Genomic DNA, 13,644 nt, shown 5'->3' on the forward strand with positions numbered 1-13,644 from the left:
AACCCTCCCCCTCCCCGGTCCGAGTGGAGCGCCGGCGCGGGCTAGACGCGAGGCAGTCGGAGACAGAGCGGGCCCGGAGGGGGACGGCCTGAGCGGCCGAAAGTGGTGGGACATCCGGCAGAATCCCAGAGGAGCCGTCCTGAACGAACCCCGAAGATCAGGTACGCGCGCCCCCGTGCGCCCCCGTCCATACTCCCCGGGGTGAATCTCAGCCTGTGTGAAGGCACGGGGCGCGGGAAACCGCAAGCCGGGGTCCGCGTGAACCCCCAACGTACGGGCCACCCAGCCGAGAACCAGCAGTAGATAGCGCTTGGACCCGGCGTCACTCCCGCTTCCACTATACCCTATCACAAAGGGAAACATCAGGAGAGAAACCCCAACCGGGACCCCGGACCCCCGCTACACAAGCGCCAATGGCGGCCTCAAAGAAAATGGACAGAGCTCAAAAGAAGCTAAACTTTGAGGGCAGCTCCGTGACCAAACCAACCACCTCAAATGGCAGAGCGCCATCTCCCATCCAAGACGAGGAGGAGGCCCACGGGTTCGACATCAGGGAAATTCTCCTAGAACTGAAAGCCGGAATTGGCGGTCTTGGGAGCAAACTCGACACCCTCTCCTCTAAGGTTGATCTGCTCCAGCACCGGTTAGACAAACACGCCGATAGACTTGACACGGTCGAGCAGAGGGTGTCGGACCTCGACGACGGAGCAGCGGCCCTGACTTCCAGAGTGGCCTCCCTGGAAGTGCAAATGAAAGCGGTAAACGCAAAGAATGAAGACTTGGAGGGCCGCTCTCGACGCAACAACATCAGGATAGTTGGAGCTAGGGAACAACAACTCAACATAAAGATGGAGGACTACATTGAGAAGTTATGCGTGGACCTTTTCGGCACAGACATCCTGTCCAAACTGTTTGTTGTGGAGAGAGCCCACCGAATTCCCAACACCAGACCGATCCCGGGGGCTAATCCTCGCCCAATCATAGCGAGAGTACTCAACTACAAAGACCGGGACGCCATCCTACGGGCGGCCAGGGAGAAAGGCGATCTTCAGTACGACGGTGATAAAATCCAATTTTTCCCGGATTTCTCCCAGGCGGTCCAAGCACAAAGAAGATCGTACACGGCAGTAAAGCGCAGGCTTCAAGAGAACCAGATACAATACGCCATGCTCTACCCTGCCAAACTCCGAATCCAACATGAGGGGACGACCCGGTTTTTCAACTCTCCGGAAGAGACGAGCGATTATCTGGACCGCTCGGGCTGCAGATCCGCCTCCTCCAACGGAAGGCCTCAAAGGGGAGAGAGACCGAGAAGAAATCCACCATAAAATTTGCCTACAAGGTACCTAATGGGAGGGCGAGTGTCTGCATGGCTGACAAGGAGAGACCACCGCAGACCACTATTGTATCCGGGGAAGGGAGCTAGCCCTCTCTTGGAGGGCCACTTGCGCCCCGAGCACAGCAATGCAAGTTGTTTCGTTACTATGGGACTGTTTACCACGGGCCTGTTGGGGGTTGCCCGTGCATGGGAGGGAAGTTAATTCAGTAATACCGCCTCAACCCACATACCCCCGATCCACGACAGCCACGCGAGGAACTATGTACCTACCAATCGCCAAGTCTTCCTGGCTCCTTCTCCGAAAGCGACTCCAGCTAACTCCGCGGGCCCCGGCCCGACAGGATTACACTGATCCGTTCAGATGGCAGCGATAACGTTGAGAATCGCCACCTGGAATATACGCGGCGGCAACCAGCCTACGAAAATGAGGAGAATCCTTCAATATCTGCGGAGACACAAAATCAACATAGCGATACTCCAGGAGACTCACCTACTACCCTCGTCGGAACAGCGCTGGGCCAGATCATGGGGATGCCACCGGTACTTCTCGTCCTACTCATCGTTCGCCAGAGGCGTGGCGATCCTGATCGATAAGAGGACCAATTTCAGCCTCATCGAATCAAAGAAGGACACCGAAGGAAGGGCCCTACTGGTGAAAGGAATAATCGCTGGAAGGGAAGTGGTGGTGGTCAACTCTTACGCTCCAAACACAGATGGACACGATAACTTTAACTGGATAATGTCCCATCTAGCCACGACCGACGCGTCGACTGTGGTGTGGGGGGGCGACCTCAACACCGCACTCGACCCCAGGCTCGACAGGTCCCACAACACTTCAGGAAACCCGTCCAAAGCAAGTACTCAGGTTCGAGAGATTTGTCAGGCCTTCAATCTTTCCGACATGTGGAGAAGACACAACCGAGACAAGAGAGACTATACCTTCCGATCTGCTGTGCACAACACCAGTTCTAGAATCGATTATATCCTGGCGTCCTCCCACAGCCCTTTCAGGTGGGACGCGTGTCAGATCCTACCAAGGTCCTATTCCGACCATTCGATGGTGGTATTGGAGGCCACCCTAGCGGGCACAGCAGTGCCAGGCCTCAACTGGAGGTTTAAACCCGGTTCACTCACAGACGCAGTGTTTGCAGCAGAACTGCGGCAAGAAATACTCTCCTTCATAGACACCAACCAAAACTCGGTTGACTCCGCAGGCACCATTTGGGAAACATTCAAGTGCTTTGTCAGAGGAATCTGCCTGACCAAAGAAAACGGGACACTAAAAATGATCCGAAGGGAACTGTCCAACATAGAGGACCGTTTAAAGGAATTGGAACAGAATCTCCTCAACACCCCCGATCCATGCACGCAAGCCAAACTCAAGCAGGAACTCTTGAAATTTAAGGAGACAGCGGACCGCGAACTGAAGTTCATGGGTCGTAGACAGCAGATCAGGCAGTACGGTGAGGGGCAAAAACCTGGTGCACTACTGGCCCGACTACTATCGATAGACAGAGTCCCACCTCATATTGAATGTGTCACAGATGCGCAGGGACAGATAGTCTACACGGAGGAGGGGATCTCCAACACCTTCCGGGAATTCTATCAAGACCTGTACAGCTCAAAAGGAACATCAGACCCCGAAGCGATACAAGAATACCTGAATGACACAGAACTGTATTGGGTAAGCCAAGACTTGCGCGAACCCCTGAATGCGCCCATCTCACTGGAAGAAATCCGGATGGCAATCAAATCCCTACCTAATATCAAAGCACCCGGCCCCGATGGGCTCAACGGCGAGTTCTACAAGGCGCACATGGACATAGTGGCCCCCCTCCTTTTGCAGGTCTACGAAGAGGCAGTGGGTCGAGGAGCACTTCCCCCCACGATGCGTGAAGCCAACGTGATGATGCTGCATAAACCCGGAAAACCTACAGAGAGCTGCGCCTCGTATAGACCGATCTCTCTGATCAACCTGGACAACAAAATCCTGGCCAAAATCCTGGCGGCCAGACTGCTCCCTCTGATGCCAGCACTAGTGCTGGGTGACCAGGCCGGGTTCATCCCGGGGCGTAGCACAACGTTCGGCATAAGGAGGCTGTTTGGCGTCATCGAGGCACTAGACTCGACACAGCAGGCGATAGCAGTACTGCTGGACGCCGAGAAGGCGTTTGACTCTGTTGAGTGGCCTTTCATGTTCGCGACACTGAAGCAGATGGGTCTGGGCAACTTCTTCCTGAAACTAGTAGCTCTGCTTTACAATAAACCACGCTCGTACATCACACTCGGGAACACTAAATCATCGGGGATCACATTGGAACGCGGGACGAGACAGGGTTGCCCTCTTTCGGCCCTTATCTTCGCCCTGGTGATGGAACCCCTGGCCTCGAGGCTACGGGCCGAGCAGTTAGAGCGAGGGTTAAAACTGGGTCCTCACAGGCTAATCGTCTCCCTCTACGCGGACGATGTCATGCTGTTCATTAGCGACCCCCAAGTCAACCTCAACCCCGTAATGCGAGAGGTGATAAAATTCGGGTTAATGTCAGGGCTCAAAACCAACCACTCCAAATCGATAGTATTCCCCCTGACTCCGTGTACCTCAGAGTTCGCCGACGACCATGGGTTTCAATGGGAAAGCTCGAAAGTGCGTTACTTGGGGATCAAGATGTCACGTAACCATCACGAGATATTTAGAGATAATTACGGAACCGCACTGCAGCTATTACTTGAACGTATTCAGAGATGGAAATCACTCCCATTGACGCTGTGGGGCAGGACCTCGCTGACGAAAATGGTTATTCTCCCCAAACTCTTATATCTCTTCACAAATATCCCGCTACTTCTCCCCAAGTCCTTTCTGTCAAAGATCAAGAGCACGATCCTAGAGTTAATATGGGCGGGGAAACCGGCTCGGGTGGCTTACGACACACTCACTTTACCCATAGCGAAGGGAGGTCTGGCGCTCCCAGATATAGAGAAATATTACTGGGCGGCTCAGGCCCAATTCCTGAGCCACTGGTACTCAATCCACTATGTAAGACCACATGTGCAAGTGGAGAGAGCCCTGGCCTCCCCCGATTTACTATCCGCAGTCATAATCAGCCACATCCCCGTGCCGCATAAGACACTGAACACGGTCCTGTCTACATATGCGATATGGAAGAAGATCGCCAGTGCATGTGGAGTGGCTGTACGATTCTCCCCCATACTACCTATAAAATTTATCCCCGGTATCCCTCTCACGAACGAAAAGGTATTCCTGCTATGGGTAGACAAAATAGGAGTAAAAACGCTAGGAGACCTCTTCCCAGAGGGCTCCTTTCTGACCACCCAAATGGCCAAGGACAAGGGAGGGAACACATCCTTGGACATCTTTCTCTATTTTAGACTCCGTCACGCCCTGCAGGAGCTATTCCCCTCATTCCCTAAACAACCCCCCACGTGGGAGCTGCTGCACAACACAATATTAGCACAGGGAGAGGGCAGACTGGTGTCAACTCTGTACAAAACCCTGGTGAGTGACACGAGGAAGCTCCTACCTAAAGTGCAACACAGGTGGGAATCGGTTTTGCAGGAACCAATCAGTGAGGAAGACTGGGCCTACATTCTGCGACAAACTCAAAAAGTGGCGCTAAATTCTCGCTACAAACTGATTCATTTCAATTTCGTACACCAAACATATTACACACCCGCCAAAAAACACAGGCACCACCCAGAGGCGTCGGCCCAGTGTGAGAGATGCGTTTGTCCCAACGCCGACTTTTTTCATCTGGCATGGGTCTGCCCCGGTATCCAGCAATTCTGGTCCACCGTTATACAAACAACATCCGAGATTATAGGAGAGCAGATGACCCCCCTGCCGCTGGGCCCGCTTCTCGGCCTCACAAGACATCTGCAGCCATCGTCACGCAAGCTGGCGGCACTCCTCATGGTGCTAGCACGAAGGAGAATAGCCATGTCGTGGGGCAGGGGCCCACTCCCTAGGGTAGCTGACTGGGAAAAGGATATAACTTATTGCCAAGATATGGACACTGAATTTATTCGTACACTACTTTTACACGCACGCCCTCCTGATATCTGGGGACCATATATCACCTACCTGATGAACAAATCTGTAGCTTCGGACCCTGATAATCCAAACACCCAGAACTCAGGTCCGTAAGAGGGAGGAGCGGGAAGACAAGGAGAGAAAAAGTCCATGTGACTAAGGCAATGAGTAGGAACTCTCAAAGATACTGTGGAAACGGGGGATGGGGGGCGGTGGGGTGGGGGAATTGTTGTGGGATATTGCATTCAGAAGCTCCCTGTTGGAGCCATGCCGACCGGTTATTGTAAAATATAAATAAAGTTTGGAAAAAAAAAAAAAAAAAACTGTCTGGATCCAATCCACCAATTATAACGTGAAGCTCATCTATACATGCTTACCGACATCCTCATATATGTTAACACTCCTTCCATGATGTTAAGAATATGACCAACCTCTCTTCTTAAACCTCTCCAGCCTAGGCATGTGCAGTGTGTGCAGTGGCACAGGGCCCTGCTCTCACCACTCCCGGTTGGGGGGGTTGTTTGCCTCGACTACAATAGGTCACATTATTTTAAAGAGAGAATGTGCTACTTCCTTGGACGATTTGTGCTTTTTCCGAGCGAGGCAACAATGCCACCTCCATGCCATTGTGATGCTCTTAAGACAAGTACCCCATCCCAGCGCCCCATCAGATTCTGCAGGCCCCATAATTACTGCTAATCACTTCATTTACTCTAGCCTAGCTATTAAAGCAGAAGCAATTTACACACAATGGCTCATTTAAGAGACCATTGTTTTGGGCAAGGCGTTTCCGTATTGAGAAATGTTAAGTGTTATTTGTATTCTAAAAGCACAGATAAACCACCAGTTAGCTGCCTAAATGTACACCCTCCTCCAGGCCACTGAAAAAAAATTGCGCAGAGCAGTTTTAATCTAACTACATTGTTTTCAGATGTTCATATTTAACACATCAAAAATAGTTATTTGTATCAGTATGTAATATTTTCATCACACTGTATATTTTAACATTGAAACACAAACAGGTAAGTAACCTTTTCTCACAATAGTCTAAGTCTTGAAAATACATTTTCAAAACTCAAAGGCCATGTTTTGCCTTCTACTGAATTGCATTCTGGTATTTGCAGTCTCCCATTCAAGAAGAGGAGCATAATGCCACAATTAAACAATGTTTGCCTAACATGTTTCTATCAGGATTTATATATTTGTGTGAATACCTTATTATTGTTTGTGTACTTTTAAAGTTATATTTATAAAAACAGAGTACTGTTCAAAGCCAAACATGAGGGTACAGGCAAACAAAGCAAGTCCTGTATGTATGCCGAGAGGTTGGAATCCTGTAGATGTTATTTTGCCTTATTGTGGCCATGTGTTGTTTTTTAGGGCATAAGTAGAGAATACAGGTGGGGGGCATACTTATTTCAGAGAGTGGCCGCTACCCCGCTAGGGTATTTCTGAGTCCGGAAAACTTGCTCAAGTGTTTGGCTACAAGGATTTCACTCAGGTTGTCCAAGTGCAGACTCTTACCCCCAAGGCCACATAAAAGTGTCATCAAAACACATTTCTCTTATGGGGATTTTGTTTTCCCGGGAATATTTCACTAAAAATTGTTGGGATTAAAAGGTGGGCACCTTTTACACTTTGCCAGTGTAGTTATTGGAAAATCTCCCCTCTCAGGTCATTTTCTGGTATTAATTCATTGCCAATGCTCTTTTGTCTGATGCACTTTCTTCTAAGGGGAAAGGTCAATTGAATCAAGCTTGTGTATTTCACTTTCCGATATGTACACATACTGTGTGTATATTCATAGGTGCCAGCTTTTGACTTTTGTTATGGGGCCAGAAATTCCCACACCTCGTGATACGAGGGAGTCGTATCCATCCCATAATCAAAACACACATTTTACAACACATTTTGCAGCATTAATGGGGAAAAAGTCATGATTTACAGGAAGATATAAACATAACTCAGCAACGGTCACCTAACCTACTCAGTTGCCATTGCAACATTCTGTTATGGGATTCCCTGCTCCCCTTTTCAATTCCTGCACCCCACCAAACCGTTGTGACCTGCTCATCCCCTCCAATGGAGGCTCAGGGGGTACATTGATGAGGCTCCCTTTTTGTTTTGTCTGCTAGTACAAAATGAAGCCTCACTCCTGATATTGCCACATAGGTAAATGTTAACAGTGATAAATCATATACTGGATGTCACATTGTATTTGTCTCCTGCCTTACTAATGGCAACGTGTTTTTAATATAACTGTCCATGATATTTTTTATGTTAAAGACTCATTCTATGAAATAATTTTCTGTAATATCACGTGTCACCATTTATGCAAATAAGGGGCCCCCGTACATCTTATAATGCCCAGGGCCCCGCAAATCATACAGCCGGCCCTGTTTTCAGCCACTTATGTCTGACACTAGTCACTCTGAAGACGCAAACGTCATTTTTCCTCACGCCACTCACTGCGCACACTCAAAATTATTGCGCTATTGCTAACAACATTCTTCTGTATCTGGTGCTTCTCCAGTTAATCTTTGTTATATTTTTTAAACTACATTTGGTGCGAATAGGCCTGGGTGTATATATGTTATTCTAGATAATTAACTATTACTTCTAAGTAGTAAACAGTTTATCCTCTGCGCTTTTAACTCTGAGCGTGTTCTCTTGACTGTGACTACTGACACGCTGTGCTCTCTCCGTGTTTCAGTTGTTCTTCTCTGCCAGCCTCGTTTCAAATGGCCTCATTACGAGGAAGGCAGTAGGGGGTTAACGGGGCCGGTAGAGCTGCCGGCCCTGTTAACCCCCTACCGCCGCATTACAAGGTTTGTTCTCAGGACCCGGTAAGGGTGCCTGGTAAAACCAGGCGTCCTTAGTGGATCCCGCGAGCAGACCAGGATGCAAACAACGGGCCCGTTAGTAACGGGCCCGTTGTTTGCATCCTCCCCATTCCCATTGAACCCTATGGGGGCTCGAATGGGAATGGGGATGTACAGGTCTGGGTTCATGGAATGGGGAAATACCAGGTCCTCCAAGGTTGAAATGGCCTGGTATTTCCCCATTCCGGGAACCCCGGACCCGGTACCCGGAATGGGGGTAGCCATGGCGCAAATAGCGGCATGGTTACATCCTTCCTCGTAATGAGGCCCAAAGTCTCTTCCTCCTGAATAGCTGCTGAAGGTCCTACTTCAACAGATCCCTCACAAAACAGGTCCTGCTTGTCCAAAACTTCAAGGAGCGTTCCATTCCACCTGGGAATTCCAAATCACACTGACACATGACATCTACCTTTATCGTGGTTTCGAATCCCCTGAAATTCCTGTATCTATAGTTAAAGAAAAACAGCACTCATTTTCAGACTAGAAATAAATGAATAAGCTATCGCCTTTTCCTAGGGGAAACACCTGTCCACCCTATGTATCACAGCAGACTGCCTGCTACACCTGACCTGTCTCTGTATGGAAGAAGCATGTTGTCTAGTGGTAGTCGATTGAGGAAGTGCCTTTTGGGGAATGGGATCTAGTAACCTTGCAAAACAAAGAGGTGATAGTTGGAAGGATTAGAATTAATTTTAAATTGGATGCTTGTGGTCTTGTGCAGAAGGGATGTGACCTGGCAGTTTGGGCTGGACTGCCCCTTTTGGGGTGGGACCAAGCCTAATTTGCATATCATCATTCCCCTTTCTGTATTGGCTTGATAGGTGAAGAAGTATGGTCTGGAGGGTTGCCAGCAATTGCTAGAGGTTTAAGATTAATTATAAACCTTCCAGCCATCACCCCTTTTGTTTTGCTGTAGTCGCCCCGAGTGGGACGGGTATGCCCAGACGTGGGTCCCATGCCTACTGGGCCTAGAGACCCAACTGATGAGGCGCAACAAGACCGAAAATATGTTTTGGGGTGCTTGTGGTCTCGTGCAGAAGGGATGTCAGATAGCAGTTTGGGCTGGCCTGCTCCTTTTGGGGTGAGACCAAGCCTGATTTGAATATGGTGTTTCCCCTTTTGTAATAGCTTGGCAAGCGAAGAACGGTGGTCTGGAGGGTTGCCCAGAACAATACCAGGGGTTAAGATTAATTATAAACCTTCCAGCGTTCACCTCTTTTGTTTTGATCTAGTAACCGTGCCCTATACCCTAGTTCGTGGGCAGATTGTCTTCTGCATGTTGTGGGTTTTTCAATGGTTTACTAGAGATTCCATAAAAGCAATCTGCCTTGAGGCTTTCCCAATGAACCATATGAACTATAGCCACATAAGGCACCCCATGGAGTTAAGCACCCACCTTGCCTAACTCCATGCAACTTGCAGTCAAACTTATGATTCCCTTCAAGGCGAACTGAGCCCATACTCCTTCCCAGGTTGATCAATTGAGTGCCATTGGAGTGGTTAATAAAATCAGCAATAATGATAGCACTTAGAAGCATGAGGATTGTGTCATGCAATGCTAATAAACAATCTGATATCAGATGGAACAGGGACCCTTAGATGGTTCACAGAGAGGTAGGTTGACCCTAGGTTGTGTTACCAATTAGAGAAACAAACAGGTGTCCAGAAACTTGTGGAACACTCCTGTCCCCTGCATAGAGCCGGGGTAATAGGCAGAGCACACTCTACACTCCATACTCCTTGCAGGAAATGCCATTAAAATGTCCCGCATTGTATTTTACAGGAAGAGTGCTTGTCTCCACCTGTAAATTAGGTATCCCTACAAAATATCCAGACACAAATATTGCTGTACATATGGCTGTTTGTCTCGCCATTGGCGATATTTTTTGGGGGGATATTTTGTGGGAGTAAGGGTTGCAGGGGGTGTCCCCCGCACATTTTTAAAAAATGCGGCACTTGCGGGGGTATCCCGCGCAGGGTCAATATCACCGGAAAAATATGGTGATATTTTTGTACCGCAATATTTTTGTGGGGATATTAACACATGGAACCGTAAATTATGTTCACCAGGAATGAAGCACCTGTTAGTATTTCTGCACTTGACATATGTCCTTCATTCGTAGGGTGACCACATTTGAAAAATAAAAAACCGGGTCAGGCCAAAAGCATAAAAGTAGGACTAGCACCCCAAGCCCATTCAAAGTCCTCCCCAACTCAGCCGCGCCCCCTCTCTGCTCCCCATAGTCCACCCCTCCCCATGGGATCAGGCATTAAAATGAATATTTCCAGCACTTCTCATATTAATACAAGTCAGGGCTACATAATTATACGTCACTTGAGCGCTTTTACGTCGATTGTTGTCACAGGCATTCCAATGGGCCGCATAGCAGTCTCCATGGCGCAATCAGTAAATGCATATAGCTATGAACAACGAAGTGGGAGGTTCGAGGCTTCAATAAGGTGTCTGAAAAGGTGCTAATGGAAATTTGGCTGGAGAACGGGTAAACTGTTTATCAAGAAAAAAAAATCTGCTTCTATTGTTGCATGCAGCAGCCATCTCTCCCTTTCCCAAAACCGGGATGTGTTTTAAAAACTCCCTCAGATGGGCAACAGACGGCATTATTCCGGGACAGTCCAGGCAAAATCAGGTTGTCTGGTCACTCTATTCATTTGTAACTCCTGTTTAATAGTACCCACCCCACTGCCATTTTGTTCTTCCATCACCTTCCAGGAGCAGAAAAAGGGCAGCACGCCGGCACCAGAGGGACCGGAAACCAGAGTGCACGGACTGGAAGGACGTGGTCGTGGATGATGGCGTCAACAATATTGAAAATATTGAAACGTGGACCGAGTTTGTAGATGGAAGGAATAAGGTGAGAGATGAGCAACTGACTTTTACCCAGCCCTGCTGGCCTTTACGAAGCGCAGCTCTTTCTCTCATTTGGCACATTTCCCTGTAAGCCTGTCCACCTCTACACAGCTAACTTCCGGTTCCACGTTACATCCCTATGATGTTCTAGCCTACCTCTCCACTCACACGCTTTTGGCGGGTAGCACCCGCCTTGCAATCCGCCGACTCACCCGCCAAACCCCCTACACGACCGGACACTTCAATGGGCCCTCACCTGCCAAAAGCCAAATGTGTTTTTGTACCCGCCCTGGCGACACTGATTGTTGACACCTATGGTTCTAGACGTGCATAAACCTTACCCGCCGCGCCCCCTGATGGAACAGAGTGTCAGCATCAGAAATGCCCATCTGTGACTAACTTCTCTCCTTGAACAAAAATATCTCATGAAAAGAAACAACTCAAGCTGAAGACCGAAAATCCTGGTGTCACTTCCTGTTTGCATTCGAGCCCCCAAAGTCACTTCCTGTTTTCATTCACACACCTCCAGAGTCCCTTCTTGGCAGAAAGCCTAAAAGGAGAGTTTTAATCTTGGCCGAGGGACAGGCTGTCTAGCGATGTTCGGGCAGCAAAACAATGCAATTGACAAAACGCAAAAGTCACGTGTTGGGTGGGATCAAAGCGACGACCTGAATGTTCAAACTCGCTAACAACGCCAGTAAATTTATCACAGGCAGCCATCTCAGATCCTGTGATTTTATCACGTGCCCCTTCATTGGATTAAGTGGACACCAGCTCTCAAAACCAGCTCACTAGAAATTGGCCGGGGCGTGCGTGTGACAGGGTCCGCCCTAGTACCTGCCCTCAATTTTCCCGGTTCTCCCATTGGATGTTAAGCAGCAGCACCCTCGTGACATCCCCTTTCAAGCTTGGCAGGCCATGGCACCTCCCGACGCCGCAGATTTCAATGTGTGCTGCAGCAGAGCACTCTGTTATTTTGCGAATGCATGAATTTTCATGCTGTACTTACTTCTCTGCGATACCCTAGGCTTAGGGGGACATGACGAATGATCATAACAGTGACAGCAGATAGAGCCGCCTGCCCTCCGAAATGCCATCCTTTTCATCCACTCCACCAACACTACTCCCAACAACACCCCGAAAGCACCCAGTAGCCGTCCAGGCCTATTGCACAACTAACCATAACAAACATGCCTCTTTGCTCCAGAGTCCCTTACTTGCGCATGGGATTTCAAGCACCTTGTAGTCCCTCTAGAGAGATAGCAAGCATATGATATGATAGTTTATGTATATAGCGCCTATACACAATGTGTTTCAAAGCGCTTCAAAGAAAGGGAGGGAACAAGGAAAAATACAAGGACATTCTTACAGACCATGAACAGTAAGGATGTGAAATTAACTATCGTACTCGGCCATAAGTTAAGGAAGGGAGGGGGAGAGTGGGAAGGAAATGGAAACAGACAGGCAACTACCGCACTAGGCCTGACGGCATTTCTGGTGAAGCCGGAGGAAAACAAAAGGTGAGGGAGAGGGGTGCAGAAAGGGAGGGGAGGAACAAAACAAGCGACTATCGTACTAGGCCTGACAACGTTTCAGATAGTTCTGGAGGGAAGGGGGGGGGACAATAGGGGAGGAGGGAGCGACAGACGAGGTTGATATCAAACTAGGTCCAGGGACAATTCTGATAGAGTAAGTGCATAGAGGGGAGGAGGGGAGGAGATAGGAAAAGGGAGAGGGAAGGGGAGGAGAGAACAGAGAGTAAGCAGTCAAAAAGAGTGGAGAAACAAGAGAGGAGAGCAAATACAATTGCGGAAGTCAGTAGTAACACATAATGTTGCAAGCCAGGATACAAGATGAAGATGGGAACAGCATGATTCAGGGTCACCATGAGTACAAGATACAAAGGAAGTCCAGCATGAGAGTTGAGAAAGGGTGACGCACCATCCCATAGGTACTTAACAAACACCCGCTATTACTTAACAAAAAGCAGTCCCCCTCTAACCCACTCTCTCTCATGTTAAGAGCCTCTCTCCCCCTTCTCTCTCTCTCTCCATCTCACTCTTTTATCCTTCCCTCTCTCCTTCTCGTCCCCACAGACGGTCAGTCGCTTGGTGATTCAAGAAGCCAATGTCTCCGTCATGTACAAGTGTTCTGCTTTCAACAAAGCCGGTGAAGACGAGCGACTTGTCTACTTCTACGTAACTAGTAAGTGTCCACCAAGGACTCTTGGGCTGGAGATTATTGTTTTGTGTTCCATACCGTCCTCCCACCCTCAGAGTGCCCCTTAAAAATGTCTCCTGCAGCCAGAACCTGCCAACAGCACCCAACAGCCTATATGTCTTCACCTGCCAACTGCTGTCCAGGCACAGATGCTAAATGAAGACCGAGCTGAGTATGAGCTGTGTATGGAAGGCTGGCCTGGGGTAGTGTCAGCCATGTCATTTCTTTATCTTCACCCTTTCTTGAGAGAATCAGCTGCAGTCAACAGCTGCAGACAATTTCCATC

The 13,644-nt window shown here is 48.9% G+C and overlaps 1 protein-coding gene across 4 annotated transcripts in view; it reads left to right on the top strand.

Annotated features, from left to right (window-relative positions):
* FLT4 (fms related receptor tyrosine kinase 4) overlaps positions 1-13,644 on the top strand; it is a 394,600-nt gene that overhangs the window by 284,388 nt on the left and 96,568 nt on the right. For all 4 annotated transcript variants that reach the window (XM_069654085.1, XM_069654086.1, XM_069654087.1 and 1 more), the window contains 2 exons: positions 11,001-11,142; positions 13,235-13,343. In XM_069654085.1, coding sequence (XP_069510186.1) covers positions 11,001-11,142; positions 13,235-13,343 — 251 coding nt within the window. The remainder of the gene's footprint in view (positions 1-11,000; positions 11,143-13,234; positions 13,344-13,644) is intronic.

The sequence above is a fragment of the Ambystoma mexicanum genome, chromosome 3q, assembly GCF_040938575.1.
Source record: "Ambystoma mexicanum isolate Mex_15411 chromosome 3q, UKY_AmexF1_1, whole genome shotgun sequence".
Taxonomy (NCBI): Eukaryota; Metazoa; Chordata; class Amphibia; order Caudata; family Ambystomatidae; genus Ambystoma; species Ambystoma mexicanum.